Source organism: Pipistrellus hanaki, assembly GCF_964339955.1.
Source record: "Pipistrellus hanaki genome assembly, chromosome: 1".
Lineage (NCBI taxonomy): Eukaryota > Metazoa > Chordata > Mammalia > Chiroptera > Vespertilionidae > Pipistrellus > Pipistrellus hanaki.
In genome coordinates, this window is record NC_140503.1 from 127,087,168 (window position 1) to 127,103,340 (window position 16,173).

Below are 16,173 nucleotides of genomic sequence, written 5' to 3' on the forward strand. Positions count from 1 at the left end.
TTCACTCAATGTGGGGTCTCCAACAGGCCAAAGCTCTGTGACCATGGGTCTCCCCTTTAGGGACGCTCTGCCAATAGTGTCTGAGTCTGGAGTGCTGACCAGGAATGCCAGGCCTGGGGGATTGTTCTCCATGTGCCTTTCACCCACTGTTGGGAGCACTTGTCCTCAGCACCACTTCTGCCAGGTGCTGGTTTCGCAGACATGGCAGGTGTGGAATGCCAGATGAGCCCAGGTCACAGATCTTGAGTTGGGTGCCACTGGTCCATGGCAGTCTCTGATACACAGTCATAGTGTCACATGTCACTTACAAGGTGAACGGGGAAGGGCTCAAGATTTAGAGTCATATCTACCTAAACAGATGCCATACTTAACAGTCATGATGGGGGAGAATGTACCTGACATTCCTTGGCACCCACCTCCTATCTTTAATTAGGAATAATAAATAGTAATTGCTTTAAGGGTTGTTGTGAAGATTAACAATCATCCTGAATAATGGACAGTTCCATCCTCTCTGACCTTTTTCCTTTTTAGGCCATTATTAAGACCCAGAAGCCACTGTGATCACTCCCGGTGATTTGATGGATGAGTGGGATGAGTGGGAGGGAGCAGGTCGATGAGGTGGGGCTCTTAAACCTCCAACCTGCAGTCACACTGCTTGAGGCCTCTGAGGAAGAAATCTCATTTAAAAGACTGAACTCTGGCTTCAAGGCTGACGCAGAATTCTCTGAGTTCAAATTCATATTATTCAATATACTTGGATATTATTTTTCCTATTCAGTTGAATGGGGGAGGTAATTCTGCCCTCACCCTCACAGATGTTTTGTTTTTTAATATGCCTTACAACGGAGGAATATATAAGTGCAAATAAAAAATCAGGCTGGTATGCAGCCCAAACTTAGACCCTCGGTCACACAGGGTTAATATTTCCACTCGATGAATTCCTAAAACTTGGCTCTTTCATCAGGTGGTTTTACCCCCTTTTCCACAAGGGATAACGGTACACAAGTTAAACAGATGTAATGTAGAGATGTTTAAACAAAAGCTGGGAAGCTCTGAGGGACTGGAGTCAGGCTGCCTGCGGTACACCTGTGTGATGGATGCTGGATGTGGGCTGGTCTTGTTAGAAAGGTCAGTGTCCCCACAAAGAAGCACCTGCCTCCTCCCTCAGGAAAAAAAAAACTATTGGCATTTGTTCCTATGCTGCTCAGCTACTCTGTTTCCCCGAAAATAAGACAGTGTCTTACATTAATTTTTTCTTCCAAAGTTGTGCTAGGTCTTATTTTCAGGGGATGTCTTATCTTTCCATGCGCTAGGCTTATTTTCGGAGGATGTCTTATTTTTGGGGAAACACGGTAGCTGAAAAGTGGGGACTCAGGGTCATGGGGGTTCCAAGAACCAGGGTCCTCCATAGCTAGTGCCCAGGTGACACCTACCCTGGGAGGCAGATGCAATAGATCAGATGACAGATGCAGAGAGGGCAGGGCAGAGAGATTTTGGAAGTGGCAGCAGAATGAATGCACGTAAGAACTGGAGGAAGGACTTCAGGATTGAAAGCCTAGATGCCTGAATGGATAGTGATGTCACAGATTGGAAGGAACCACAGAAGATTTGGGAAGTGGGAGAGAGTGCAAAGCCAATGACTTTGGCTTTGGGACCTGCTGAGTTTGAAGTTCTCAGGTGGCCAAGAGGTAATTGGAAATAGGAACCTTTGGCTCTTGGAAAGATCGGCTTTTGCGCTGAGCTGGAGAAGGAGCTTTGCCTGCAGCTGTGCTGTTAGAGGTCTGTCCGCAAATGAGTATTTGGAGAGTTTTTCCTAAGGAGCGAGCGTTCTGTGAGGTGCCTGCTGTGGCCCACCAGGAAAATGCGAGGCCAATGGCAGAAGCTTTGCTGGGTCTTTGTCTCCCCATCCTGGTTCTCTCTGTTGTCAACATGGGTCAGCACGGAGCGATTTGGAACCATCTGCGTATTCTCAGGGACAAACCCTTCAACTGGCAACCTCCAAGGCTGGGTTCCCCCAACTCACAAATAACTTGGCTCATCACAGACACCTGAGAAAGAGGCCTGATGTGCAAGCAGCCCAGCATTTCCTCTTCTTGGTGAATGTTGTTGCAAAGCCCCAGGAAGGAGACAGCCTAAGGCATGGCACGTGTGCTCAGCCTCCTTCCATTGCTTTATAACGTTACTTCTCCTCTTATCTGAGAAAATGTAGACATCATTCAAGAGAACATGACATTGATGGGACATTTGTAACCCTTTCCTTAATAAAGATAAAAAAATTTTTAAATGAACAAATGATCTGAAGAGACATTTCTCAAAAGAAGATTTATAAATGGCCAATAAACATAAAAAGATGCTCAACATCATTAGTCATTAGGGAAAGGCAATGAAAACCTCAATAAAACAAACTTCATACCCTCCAGGATGGGTATCAATAAAAGTTCAAATAATAAGTGCTGCCAAGGATGTGGAGAAATTGGAACCATCATCCATTGCTAGTGCAGCCACCTGGGAAAACAGCTGGAAGGTTATCAAATGCTAAACACTGAGCTATCCTGTGACCCAGAAATTCTACTCCTAGGGATACACCCAAGAGAACTGAAAGCATGTTCACACAATAATGTGTGCATGAATGTTCAGAGGATCGTTGTTCACAATAATAAAAAAGTAGAAACAAGATATCAATTGATGAATGGAAGAATACAATGTGACATATTCATTCAATGGAATATGATTCAGCAATAAAGTCCTGATTCATGCGACAATGTGGATGAACTTCAAAACATTATGCTGAAAGAAAGAAGACACAAGACTCCATATTGTCTGATCACATTTATATGAAATGTTCAGAATAGCCCTAATGTATAGAGATAGGAAGTTGATTCGTGATGGCCTAGGGCTGGAGAGGTGGGGGATATGGGAGTGGCTACTAAAAGGTTTCAGGGAGAGGGTGTGAGATGAAAATGTTCTAAAATTGAATGTAGTGATGGTTGTACAGCTCTGTGAATGAACTAAAAACCATTTAATTATACATTTTAAACTGGTGAATTGTGCAGTATGTGAATTATATCTCAGTAAAATTGCTATTTTGAAAAAGTCGGGGGGAAATAAATCTGCACCAGAAAAAGAGAACATGACATTGAAATCATACCCATCAGTAATGAAAATGGCTGAGATTAGCTCTGATATGTTTGCAGCTGTTAAATAAAAAAATCATTCAATGTAAATTTAAGTTTACCCTACCAGCTGTGATAAAGATACACACTCCTGCCTTTTAAATGGAGCCCTTAACTGTGTCTCCTGTGGTATCAGGATGACTACATCCAAAACTACTCTCCTGGGGTGCTCTTTAAGAACTGAATTGTTGCCCTGGTTAGTGTCGTTCAGTGGCTGGAGCATCAGCTTGTGCACCAAAGGGTCACAGACTTCATTCCTGGTCAAGGGCAGGAACCTGGGTTGCAGATTTGATCCCCAACCCTCTTGAGGTACATGCCAGAGGCAACCAATCTTTCTTTCCTCTTTATCCCTCTATTTCTCCCTCCCTCCTTCCCACCCTCATCCCCTCCCTCTCTCTGTCTCTCTTACTTTCCCTTCCCCACTCTCTAAAAACCTATGGGAAAAATCTTTGGGTGAGAATTAACAAACAAACAAAAAAAGAACTGAATTTTGAACCACATGTTCTGCTCTTAGAGTTCTGTTCACATATGTATTTTAAAAGCTGGGCCCATGGAATGGGTGGAAGGGCTATTGTCCACTGAAAGACTGAGCCATTCACCCAAAATGTCTCTACCACTGTGTTTCAATGAAGGTTTTTGACAGAAACCTTATAAGAAGGTTCTGGCTCCACCATCTGGGCTCCGATTCTGACTTGCTTACTGTTCTGTACTTTGCCCCAGAATCCATGACATGACCCCTCTGGCTTCACACAACCTTTTGCAAACCAATGTCATAAGTCTGGTGGATTTCCTGAAATTGTTGCAAATATTTACTACAAGAAGCAAATCTAGTTCCCTGTAGTTACAAAATAAAACTTAAAATAGATTAGTGAACAGAAAATGACCATTGTTTCTGATATATTATGCCATGTACTCCACTGGGAAATGCACTGATCTGTGGCTTACTGCTGGGGTTCAACTACTCCTGTTTGGGATAAATTGGTAAGTTTCAAAAGATCAAGTGGCACTTGTGATAGACAGAAATAATATATAAGCTTTAGTTATGTAGCTTCAAATAGCCACCAAAACAGAACCCAAGAGTTTGTGTTATTATAAGAGACTCAGTTTAGTTTGAGGTTTATGTCTCCCCAAAAAGGCAAAAAAGGCTTGTTTCTTTATTTCACACAAGCAGCCTATGCGAGAGCACAAACACGTGTATCATGCACACACACTGACATGCCTCACACACTCATGCCCTATGTTTATATCTATTGGAAATGTAACTATACCATGACCTCTATTCTTGGTAATGAACCAAGACAAACTTTTCCTGGTAATGAACCAAGACAAACTTGATTTTCCTTTCTCTTGATCTCTCTACCCTTCCAGACTTTTCTAAAAAAGAAATAAAAAGAGAGACACCAGGTATACATACCTGACACAGAAGTATAAAACCACTGGTCCTGACTTTTTAGGAAAGTCGTGTTCTAAGACTCTTCGATCTAGCTGGAGCCAGTTTAAGTGTCCCCTGAGAAAAAAGGAAATAAATTGATTAGGGCTTTGGATTTTATAGAAGTTTCTTGTAACAAAGGTATATGTACAGCAGAATATGCTTGATCACAGTTACATATGGACTTTGCCTCACTATGAAGTTTTCAATATTTGAAGAACCCAGAGGAGTGACCTAGGGAACACGCATGCGAGGGAGATACTGTGCAACACGACACTCAGGAGGTCAGGCATTGGAGCCCTAGCTGGTCTGGCTCAGTGGATAGAGCGTCGGCCTGTGTACTGATGGGTCCCGGTTCAATTCTGGTCAGGGCACATGCCTGCATTGCGGGCTCGATCCTCAGTACAGGGCGTGCAGGAGGCAACATACCAATGATTCTCTCTCATCATTGATGTGTCTACCTCTCTTTCCCTCTCCCTTCCTCTTTGAAATCAATTAATTTTTAAAAAAAAAGAAATTTGGGTTTGGAGACCTGCTGTCAATTTCTTAGGCCGCACTAGAATTAAAGCATAATGTGCTCCCTCTTGACCTGAATTCCGTTTCTCCTTGCTGTGGGCTGCTATTTCTCCAAAGGACTCAAAACACACTTTAAAAACATGTCAGCAACCTTCACAACATCTTGCTGGAAGCAGATGGATTGAAAAGCCAGTAACAGATTATTTCATAAAAAAAATTAAACTTACATCTACTATGTGAGGTAGCCATTCTTCTCCTAGGTGTTTACCCAAGAGAAATGAAAGCATTTGGCCATGCAAAGACTTTTACACACAGATGTTCAGAGACACATTATCTTTTTTTTAAAATAAATTTTTATTGTTCATATTATTACAAATGTTCCTCCCCCCCCCCCCTCCATTGCTCTCCTCCACCAGGTTCCCATCCCACCCTCTGCCCTTTCCCCACCCCCCACTGTCCTCATCCATAGGTGCAGTTTATGTTCAGTCTCTTCCCACATCCCCCACTCCCCTTTTCCCCAAGAATCGTCAGTTCACTCCCCTTCCATGCCTCTGATTCTATTATATTCACCAGTTAATATTGTTCATCAGATTTTTTTTAATTTCCTTGGTTTTTAGATTTACTTGTTGAAAGTTACGTATTTGTTGTTCATAATTTTTTATCTTTATTTACTTTCTCTTCCGGAAGAACCCCCTTCAACAATTCATATAATTCTGGTTTGGTGGTGATGAACTCCTTTAGCTTTTTTTTTTATTAGTGAAGCTCTTTATCTGGCCTTTGATTCTGAGTGGTAGCTTTGCTGGGTAGATTATCTTTGGCTGTAGGTTCTTACTATTCATCACCTTGAATATTTCTTGCCACATTATCTTTTATAGCTCAAAACTTGATCGAACAACCCAAATGTTTATCAACAAGAAGAATGTATAAACAAATTATGACATAATTATGTAATGGAATACTATGCAGCAATAAAGACTACTGATATACACAGCAACATATACGAATCTCAAAATAATTATGATAAGTAAAAGAAACCCACTAAAAAAGTACATATTCTGTAATTCCACTTATAAGCTCTAGAAAGTGCCAATTAATCTATAATGACAGAAAGTATCGGTGGTTGACTGGGGGAAGTGAGAGAAAGGGGTTGGGGAGGTATAAAGAAAAGTTTGGGAAAGTGATGGATTATGTTCATTATCTTGATAGAGGGGGGTTATTGGTGCATACATGTGTCAAAACTTACCAAATTGTATACTTTAATATGTGCCATTTATTACATGTCAGTTATACCTCATTACAGCTATTTTAAACAGTGAACTACAGATACTTGATATACAGATGAAGAGACTTGTACATTTCTTTCTTCCTCTACTCCCTCCATCTCTTCCTCTCATAAATGTCAACTGACCATCGACTCTGACAAAGATTCTGGAATGGAAGCAAGGAGCAAAATAAACACGATCTCTTTTCCCCTCAAGCTTATATGCTTGTACGGAGGCACTCAACTACCATTTCCACAATTAATTACATACTAACTAATAGTTTTAGGACTATGAGTTATGAGAACATGTAAGGAACTGATTGAGTTTGGGGGTCTGAGAAGCACTCCTGATGTTTGAGTGAAATTTGAAGAATGAAAAGCGTTAACTCAGCAAAGAGGAAGGGGAGCCACTTTCCAAGCAAAGAAATGCAATGGCCCTGAGCTGTCCTGTGAGTAGGAAGGGAAAAGGATGGAGAGAGGCAGGCAGAGCCCAGCACCTGGGGCCTTTGAAGAGTGAAGCAGAACCGTGTTACAAGTATGAACAGAAACGTCTACCCATTTTTTTTTCCTCTCCTCACCCAACCTCAGTCCAACATCCTGGAGCCCTATAATCATGGTTAGTTAGTAAACTCATGTTGAACAGACACAACTGATTGTACAAAATTCCTTCAAGTGCCCAGTGCCATGTGACTCCGAGGTTTAGAGTGCACAGACCCATATGGAAGGCTGGCACTTATTCTGTGTAGGATGAGAACCGAAAGCTGTCTGCATTGCCCTAGTACAATGTTTGCTCCATCAAACACACGCTGGCCTCCAAAAAATAAATAAAATAAATGTTAGGAGCTTCCATCTCTGTTTTAAGAACTTATTTAAACTGTATCTTTTATGCACACACAAAATAAATCTCTTTCACCTTAGCCCATACCTGTGACCTAAGGATGATGTTGGGTTTACTTTTTCCCCCTCCTTTTGAGAATCTCCACCTGGAAATATATTTTTTTCTATAAACTTTTTTTTTTCTTCATTTTTGGTTACTCTTCTCTGAATATAGTAAGGGTGAAAAATAATAGGAAAAACATTTTTTAAGCTCTGGCTGGTGTGGCACACTGATTAGACTGTCAGGTTGCAGGTTCAATTTCCAGTCCAGGGCACATACTTGGGTTGCAGGTACAATCCTTGGCTCTGGTCAGGCCATGTGCAGGAGGCAACTAATTGATGTGTCTCTCTCACATCAATGTTTCTCTCTCTCTCTCTCTCTCCCTCTCATATCTTTCTCTCTCTTTTTATCCTACCCTCCTTCCTTTCCACTGTCTCTAAAAAGCAATAGAGCCAAAATCAGTTTGGCTCAGTGGATAGAGCATCAGCCTGTGGACTGAAGGGTCCCAGGTTCGATTCCAGTCAAGGACATGTATCGATACCTTGGTTGCGGGCACATCCCCAGTGGGGGATGTGCAGGAGGCAGCTGGTCGATGTTTCTCTCTCATCGATGTTTCTAACTCTCTATCCCTCTCCATTCCTCTCTTTTTAAAATATATTTTATTGATTTTTTTACAAAGCAATAGAAAAAATATATCCGCTGATGAAGATTAACAAAAACAAAAAAGTTTTTAAATTAAAATGACTGAACTAACTTCTTCCAGAAAGTGGGATAAATTCCCAGCCAACTAGAATATAGACCTGGAATACAGACTGAAAAGGCAGGAATGCCAAATTTGTTTCGGGTAATACTGAAAATGGTGACTGCTGTGCCTTAGCTCATGTTGTTAATTGTATACTTTAATATATGCCATTTATTGCATGTTGGTTATACCTCATTGTCCCTCTGCCTAGAATGCCCTTCCTCTCCTTCATCATCTAGAGAAGTCCGACCTATCCTTCTAGAACTCTCTTTTCTGTGCCTCCTCCAGAAAATCTTCCCTGAGGCACCCCCCCACACACACACCTCCCTGGGGCAGGACTCTCACAGCACCCATCCTAGGCACACCTCTGCTGCGGCATTCCCGCAGTCCATAGAACTTACTTTGTGTATATTTCCCCCCCAATAACCTTTTTTACATCTGAAAAATAAAGCAAAATGTACCTCATAAAGTAAAAGTGTGTTTTTGATCAACTAACAGGGGTGGAGAACCTTTTTTTCTGCCAAGGACTATTTGGCTATTTATAACATCATTCTCGGGACACACAAAATTATCAACATAAAAATTAGCCTGCTATATCTGGTCAAACATTTAATGAACTCACCCCTTGGCGGGGCCAGACCAAATGATTTCGCAGGCCTTCTACAGCCCGAGGGCCGGACATCCCCGACCCCTGAAGTAGGTGTTAAGACAAACGTGAGTACTAATTATTGGGGACTAAGAAGCTCCAGGCACTCCTTTCCTGCCTCTGAAAATGTCCCAAACCTCCCCGGCTCTTCTCCCTGTGCCCAGCATCCTGCACACATGCTACAAGCACGCTCTGCACGAAGACTTTGATCACACTGTTGCTCATAATTGGAACAGTCTCTATCCTCTTATCTGAACGCTAGCCATTGTTTGAGGCCGAACTCGGTATAGACCTTTTGTGAAGTCTGCCTTGATTGCCTAAGTCTGGGATTTCTTTCAAACTTCTCCAGAGCTCCTGGTTTGTGTTGTCTGAAAGGCATTTATAGCACAGTCGTGAACCATTAGTTATTTTAAAAAATATGATCTCTCTCTGAAGATGTTGTAAGTTTTCAACATTTTAAAAAAATTCATCCCAGAACCTAGCACAAGACCTGGCAAAGAGTAGCTGCTCAAAAGCCCTTGCTCTTTGATTGGATGAATACCTCCAAAAGCGATGGATCTGTGCCCAGACCTTAATTTATAAAGGGGAGTGAGTGACCACATGCAGAGGTCAATGCCCTGGAAAGTAAAACCGAATCTTTCTCATCGTTCCCCTAGAAATGAGAGGCACACCACGCCAGGCAAGACCACGAGGGGAAGCGCCAGGGCTGGTCCTGAGGCAGGAGAGGAGTGAGGAGGTACAGGCAGAGCCTTTACTGGGGTTTCCATGGATGGCAAGACAAGGAGAAACCACTCAGAGTTGGCTAGTTTGAGTAACCTTGGCAGACTTAGGGGTCTAGGGCTGTCCCTGGCTCTCTGGTCCTTGGCCCTGGGTTGATTTGTGGCAGGGGAACTATTGCTTATATGTGAGAACTAGATAGAAAGAGTGGCCCCGAGTTAGGGCTCTGGACAGCAGGAGAGATGTGAGCAGCTTCCACTGTGAGTTTGGCTCTGTAATTAATGGGTGCTAAATAAAAACAGAGTCTAAGAAAACTCATAAAAGCAATCTATTCAATGATCACATAGATTTAAATGCATTCTTTTGCCTGACAATAATTCTTGATCAATGATCTGAGGGAAATAACCTTTTCATGATGCTCAATAGATAAATCCTGCTCCCACCCCAGGGGCACAGCATGCCTCACCATGCAGGTGGCTAGGAATTCCACGTGGTCTCAAGAAACACAGTTCACTTGTAAAGAACCTCAAAGTGGGGACATTTGCTTGAGGGGACACTGAGACAGGTGCCACTCTGTTGTGTTTGCTCCTGGCCTATCTTCCTCATCCATGTTCATGGAAGCCAAAGGGGGGGAGGGGAGGTGAATTCCCTCTCTGGATAATTTTAGCCCCATATTAAACTTTTTAAAAGGATGACATTTTAGCAATAGATTTATTTAACTGGCAATTCCTTTGTCCCTTGATATTGGTTTATCATTTTATCAGCAATAAACTGACTAGAAAGTATAAAAATGGTCACAAGTCAAATTTATAGAAAAGATTCCTTTATTAACTATTGGTTGAGAATATGTTTTTATATTTTCAGAAAACAACTCTGAGACCATGTGGATTCCTGCAACAGAGAGGAATTGACAGGACTACTCCAGCCATGAAGACAGAAGAGAAACAGTCCAGAGAGGGAAGACACTGAGGATGCATTGCCATACTAGCAGTCAGCAGCTGTGCGTCACTGCAGGTTGCCCAGGACCAAACCAGAGAGGGTCGGTCCTGCATTACCACCATTTGTCCACCATCCAGAACTGAAATATCATTGCTGACATATACACATAAGGAACTGTTTGACATTGAAATTGGGACTCATGTTGGCCCATTAAGAAATTCACTACAGACTGGTTCATTTGCCTCTCAACATAACCATTATTGCTTGTCTCATTTTTGGTTCTTATAAGTGTATTTCTAGAAGCACATGATCTCACTCATCTAGGGGAAATGATGAAAAACATAGACTGATGAACAAGAACAGACTCGGAGACAAGGAAGTATAGATCAGACTGTCGGACCTCAGAGGGAAGGTAGGGGAGGGTAGGGATAGGGGGAGAGATCAACCAAAGGATTTGTGTGCATGCATATGAGCCTAACCAGTGGTCACAGACAACAGGGGCGTCGGGACTCACGTGGGGAGGGGTGGGGGATAGGACTGGGGGGATGAGGACAAATATGTGATACCTTAATCAATAAAGACTTTAAAAAAAAAATATATATATATATATATATATATATATATATATATATATATATATATATATATATATTATTGACTTTTTACAGAGAGGAAGAGAGAGGCATAAAGAGTCAGAAACATCAATGAGAAAGAATCATCGATCAGCTGCCTCCTGCACACCGCCACTGGGAATATGCCTGCAACCAAGGTACATGGACCTGACCAGAATAGAACCCGGTACCCCTCAGTCCGCAGGCCAACGCTCTATCCACTAAGCCAAACCAGTTTCGGCAAGACCTTTTTTTTTTTTTTTTTAAGGGAGAAAAAAACAAAAAAGTTACTAAAGGAGTATTTTCTATTTGAAAAAATAAAATAAAATGGTCAGCAAGCAGAGAGAACAAGGAGGCCAGAATAACCCTAAAAGAAATAGTTTTTGAGGAAAATGAATTTCCTTTCTCCACTCCCTTATTTGAACTCCTCAAGCCCAGTTCTGCAGGGTCAGCATGATATAAGTACCCACAGAGCTCTGTTTTCCATGCAGAGGGGGCTTCCCCAGTTCTGGAGTCCTGAGATCCTGAGACAGAAGGAAGTCAACTCCCTTCATTTCATGTAACCAAGAATCTCTCCACTGAAGGGACAAGTGACTCATGCAACGTCCCTTATGATAACTGCCCAATATTTGGGCAAAATCTAAAAGATGGGTTAAAAAGCAAACTGGAAACCCTAGCTCTGAAACCACCACTTCTGGCTGCATTCTGACTTGTTAAAATGTTTCTGCTCGTTGTATGGGGTTCAAAGTCATGTTTCCCAAACCCAGTGGCATTTAGCATTCTTCACTGTCCAGGACCTTTTCTTTCCTAGGTGACACCTCACAGTTCCGACATCAAGTCCCTTTCTCTCTCTCTCTCTCTCTTTTTTTTTTTTTTGTTTAATTTAAGTCAAGGTGGACCAAGGTGGAACAAGGAGGTAAAAGAAGCATTGATGCATTTTCTTAATACAGTTTAACTAGGTAAGAGATGCTGGATAGCTTGGATTCCATTATTCATATTGATTTTTCATTTGAGAATGCACATCAGGGCAATTGCTAATAACAAAGCACAAAAATAAAAAAAAATACTCCTGCAGACACTTGGTATTCATTATTGTTTGACTGATAACTACCATTAAAGCTGCATAAGATGACATTCATTTGGTTTATGGTAGCCATAGGTCCAACTGTTGGGTCACTAATAAATATACAATTGCTTCTGGGCAACAGAAATTAGAAGCATTTATTTAACAGATTGCTTTTAGCTTCTACATATGATACAAATATATTTCTGGTTCAAGTGTTGGCATCTTCAATAGAGATGGCCTTAAGAAGAGCTTTGTTTGTAGAGAGTTACTGGAGGGTGGCGGTGTATAAGACTGAGCTGAGCACTCTTGAACCCCAGGGGAGAAGGATGCTCTGTGCCTTTTAGAGGTTCTCACTGCAGACAGCTGACCTCATGTGGAATATGTATCTATGGAAAGCCAAGGTAAAAGTATGAAATCCTTACAGATGTCTCTGTATGGAGGGGTGGGTGAAAGCTCTTCAAATGAAACCATGATTGGCTGTTAGTGTCCTGATTCAGAAGTGCATGTTCTCATCAAGGGCAGTTCAGGGTATTGAGTTAGCTAGAAATCCTCAAATAGTGTTCTCCCATGTGTGAGTGTGAGCATGGGAGTTTGTGTGTGTGTGTGTGTGTGTGTGTGTGTGTGAGAGAGAGAGAGAGAGAGAGAGAGAGAGAGAGAGAGAGAGAGAGAGAGAGAGGGAAGGAGGAAGGGAGGGAGAGAGAGAGAGAGAGAGAGAGAGAGAGAGAGAGAGAGAGAGAGAGAGAGAGAGAGAGAGAGAGAGAAGGGGAGAGAGATTGCACCTGCACCAGACAGACACACAGAGAAAGATTAAGATGAGTATATTGGGGAAACCAGATGACTAAAACTTGGGCTATTTGGTCCAACTGAGTTTATGGCCTTAATTTTTTATTTATGGAGGATTTTTCTGATCCAAGCCTTCTTTTATAACACCTCCTACACTATATCTTATTTACCTCCTAAACTAAAAATACAAGCCACACAAGGGGTCAAAAAGTCTAGTTATTTCTGGTGCTGAACGGTAGATGCTATATATATATATATATATATATATGTTAAGAAACCAGTAAGTCAGCTTCAAATATGCCCCACAGATCAATGTTATTGTCAGCCTTGGATGGTCATTCATGTGAAGACCAGCTCCTGCCCTGAGTAAACAACCTTCAGTGAGAATCCATTATGCTCTTCCTCATGAAGGACCTGAGCTCCACCCTAACATTTTCTTTGGGAAGTAAGAAGTCAACAGAAAGCCCGGATCCCTAAGAGCTTTTCAGATTGCCTCATTCAGTCTTTCTTTATTTTTGTTACACACAGAAAGAATTCTGCTAAATCCCTTCTGGTCACTAAATAGAAGGTAGGGCTGTGTGCCATCCGTCTGCCAGTCTCTGAGGAGGCCATGCATGTTGAATGCCATGTTCCAGAAGCAGCTGTCACAACCCAGGCTTAGAGGTGCAGCACTGATTCTCTCTGCAGTCTTGAGGTTCAGGGCATTTAATGAGTGGAAATCTCAAACCTATTTCTAAATACTGGATTTCTTTCCCATAACTACATGTCATTGTTTCTTCCACGACTGAGAAAGCTTTTCTACTTTATTTTTTATCTTTATTTTTTTGTTGTTGTTCCACTTACATATGCATTTATTTTTTAATATAATAAATCTTTATTGCTCAGATTATTACAATTGTTCTCCTTTTTCCCCCCATAGCTCCCTTCCACTAGGTTCCCACCCCATCCACTGCCCTTACCTCCCCCCTCGCATTGTCCTCATCCATAGGTGTACAATTTTAATCCAGTCTCTTCCTGTACCCCACACACCCCTTACCCCCTGATAATTATCAATCCACTCCCTTTATTTGCCCCAATTCTATTACATTCACCAGTCTATTCTGTTCCTCAGATTTTTAATTCACTTGATTTTTAGATTCACTTGTTGATATATATGTATCTGTTGATCATAATTTTTATCTTTTTTCTTCTTCCTCTTCTTATAGAATACTTTTCAGAATTTCATATAATACTGGTCTACTTTATTTTTAAATGCTAGATAAGCTTGGGACCGGGAGAGCTGAGACCTTGTTCAGATGGCTGGCCGGTGCCAGTCATGGTTCTAGCTAAGGGCATAGGAGGACTCAAGGACATTGCAGGGCTGAAGTGTGCCCCTTTGTCCAGCATTGGGTCTAGAGGCCAATTAATTAAGAAACACTGGACCTTAATTATTTGGATAAATCAGATTCCTCAAACAGTACTAATCAATGATTCAATTAATTAAGACATTGAACGTTGTCTTAAAAAAATCTCTAATTGGTTTTTAAACTAGGATTCTAGCTTCAAAATGTCTATAACCCCTCTAAAAACCTAAGCATAAATTGTTTTATGTGTAAATTACTTTTGTGGGAGTAAGGGAACGTACCTTCTTAACAAATTTCAAGGGGTCTGTGATTAAGTAAGAGTGTAAGAGCTTCCTTAATTGACATGTGACATTTCCTTACTTGGGATATGAAAATACTTTCTAACTATATCTGGCTTTTAAAATATGCAGTGATTGTTGACCAAGTTTCTTAACTTCCTCCTTTAATTGTACAAATACTTCTTAAAGCTTTCATTACAGAGATACTAATTTACAGCGTCTGACACATAATTCTCAAAAGTTTATGATAGGATAATTATTATAATCATTATTTCAACTTGAGATGTGTCAGACTATTTCTGCTAAATGGTCTAAAAGTTGTATAGCTATAGCTTTTGATGATGAGATTCTTGTCAACAATTTTCCTTTAATTTTAAAAATTAAAAACTTGTATATTTGCAAATATCCAAACTCGCCAAAATGTACATATTAAATATGTGTATTTATTTGTATATCAATTATACCTCAATAAAACTGTATTTTTTACAAAGAAACCCAGATAGAGAAAACAAAGTTATGATTGGGAATAAATCTGATAATCAAATATAGGGCTTTAATGCTATAAATTATACAATCAGATCCATGAGCTCTGTATTAAAATACATCCAACAATTTGGGTGCTGAAAAGTATTGAAAATATTTCAAAAATAAAATGCAAAAACAGGGTTCCTTAAATGATGGATGCCAATGCTTAACAGGTGGAACCCCAGCCACACTCTTTGGACTGGTGGCTAAATACTAAAGCTGAACTTCTCGTGAGTTGGTTCTTACGTTTCCAGAATCTGTCTGGAGTGGAGAGAGTCTATAACTTTCAGATCCCTGGCCCCTGCCATGATTGGCCCCAAATATTCAAAGTTTAAGTGAAATCAGCTTTTCTTCTTGGATCTGGAAAGAGGGAATAGAGGAAATTTGTTTCACCATTCCCCTCTCTCTGGAATTGGGTTTTTCATACTTGGATGCATATCAGAAAAATTTTGCTGCTCAGTCCTCTTCCAGACCAATTAAATCACAATTTTGGAGGGAGGTCCCAGGCACAGGTATTTTATAAAATGGTCTACATGACTCCAATGTACAGCAAAAGTTGAGAACCACAACTCCATCAAAACAGAAATAATTATTTTAGGATCAAATAAATATGAGGCTCTTTCTTTGTTTCAGAAAGTTTTAAAGGCGGCTGAAATATCATTGTTTGCTGGTATCACCACAATTTGGATCATGTACAGGTAACCATTTCTGTCTATCACAGCAGAATTATTCAAATTAAAAGAGGCTGCATTTCACTGAAACCTGGAACAGAGAAAGGCATTCATGGGAAAACTGTGACACTGGAATGAAGTCTACAGTTTAGTATTGATAATAAAATAATATAATATAGTAATATTAACATAGCTTGTAAAATATCAACACATTTGGGTGAAGGGTATGTGGAACTTATACTATCTTTGCAATTTTTCCATAAGTCTAATTATTTCAAAATATAAAGATTAAATATTAAATTTAAAAAAGAGAAGGTGGAGTTAGTACTGATGCTACAACATTGTGGATTAACTAACAATATTAAATATCTGTGAACAAAGTCTTGCACTGTGTACATGGATACTTTATTCATAAGCACAACTTATGGGGCAAGAAATGCTTTGAGACACTTCCAAATTTCCTGACTGAATTTTTCTCTAAATGTCTTCTCTCCAGTTTCAACCAGATCCTACAAAATGTCATCAACAGCTGTTAATACTGAAGACTCATATATTCTACTCTAAGGAATTATAACGCTGGTGGTAATATCTTACAC

At 40.6% G+C, this 16,173-nt stretch overlaps 1 protein-coding gene across 4 annotated transcripts in view; it reads right to left on the reverse strand.

Annotated features, from left to right (window-relative positions):
• The window catches only part of FRMD4A (FERM domain containing 4A), a 328,386-nt gene that overhangs the window by 142,535 nt on the left and 169,678 nt on the right, over positions 1–16,173 (reverse strand). For all 4 annotated transcript variants that reach the window (XM_084868155.1, XM_084868156.1, XM_084868158.1 and 1 more), the window contains exon 4: positions 4,588–4,680. In XM_084868155.1, coding sequence (XP_084724281.1) covers positions 4,588–4,680 — 93 coding nt within the window. The remainder of the gene's footprint in view (positions 1–4,587; positions 4,681–16,173) is intronic.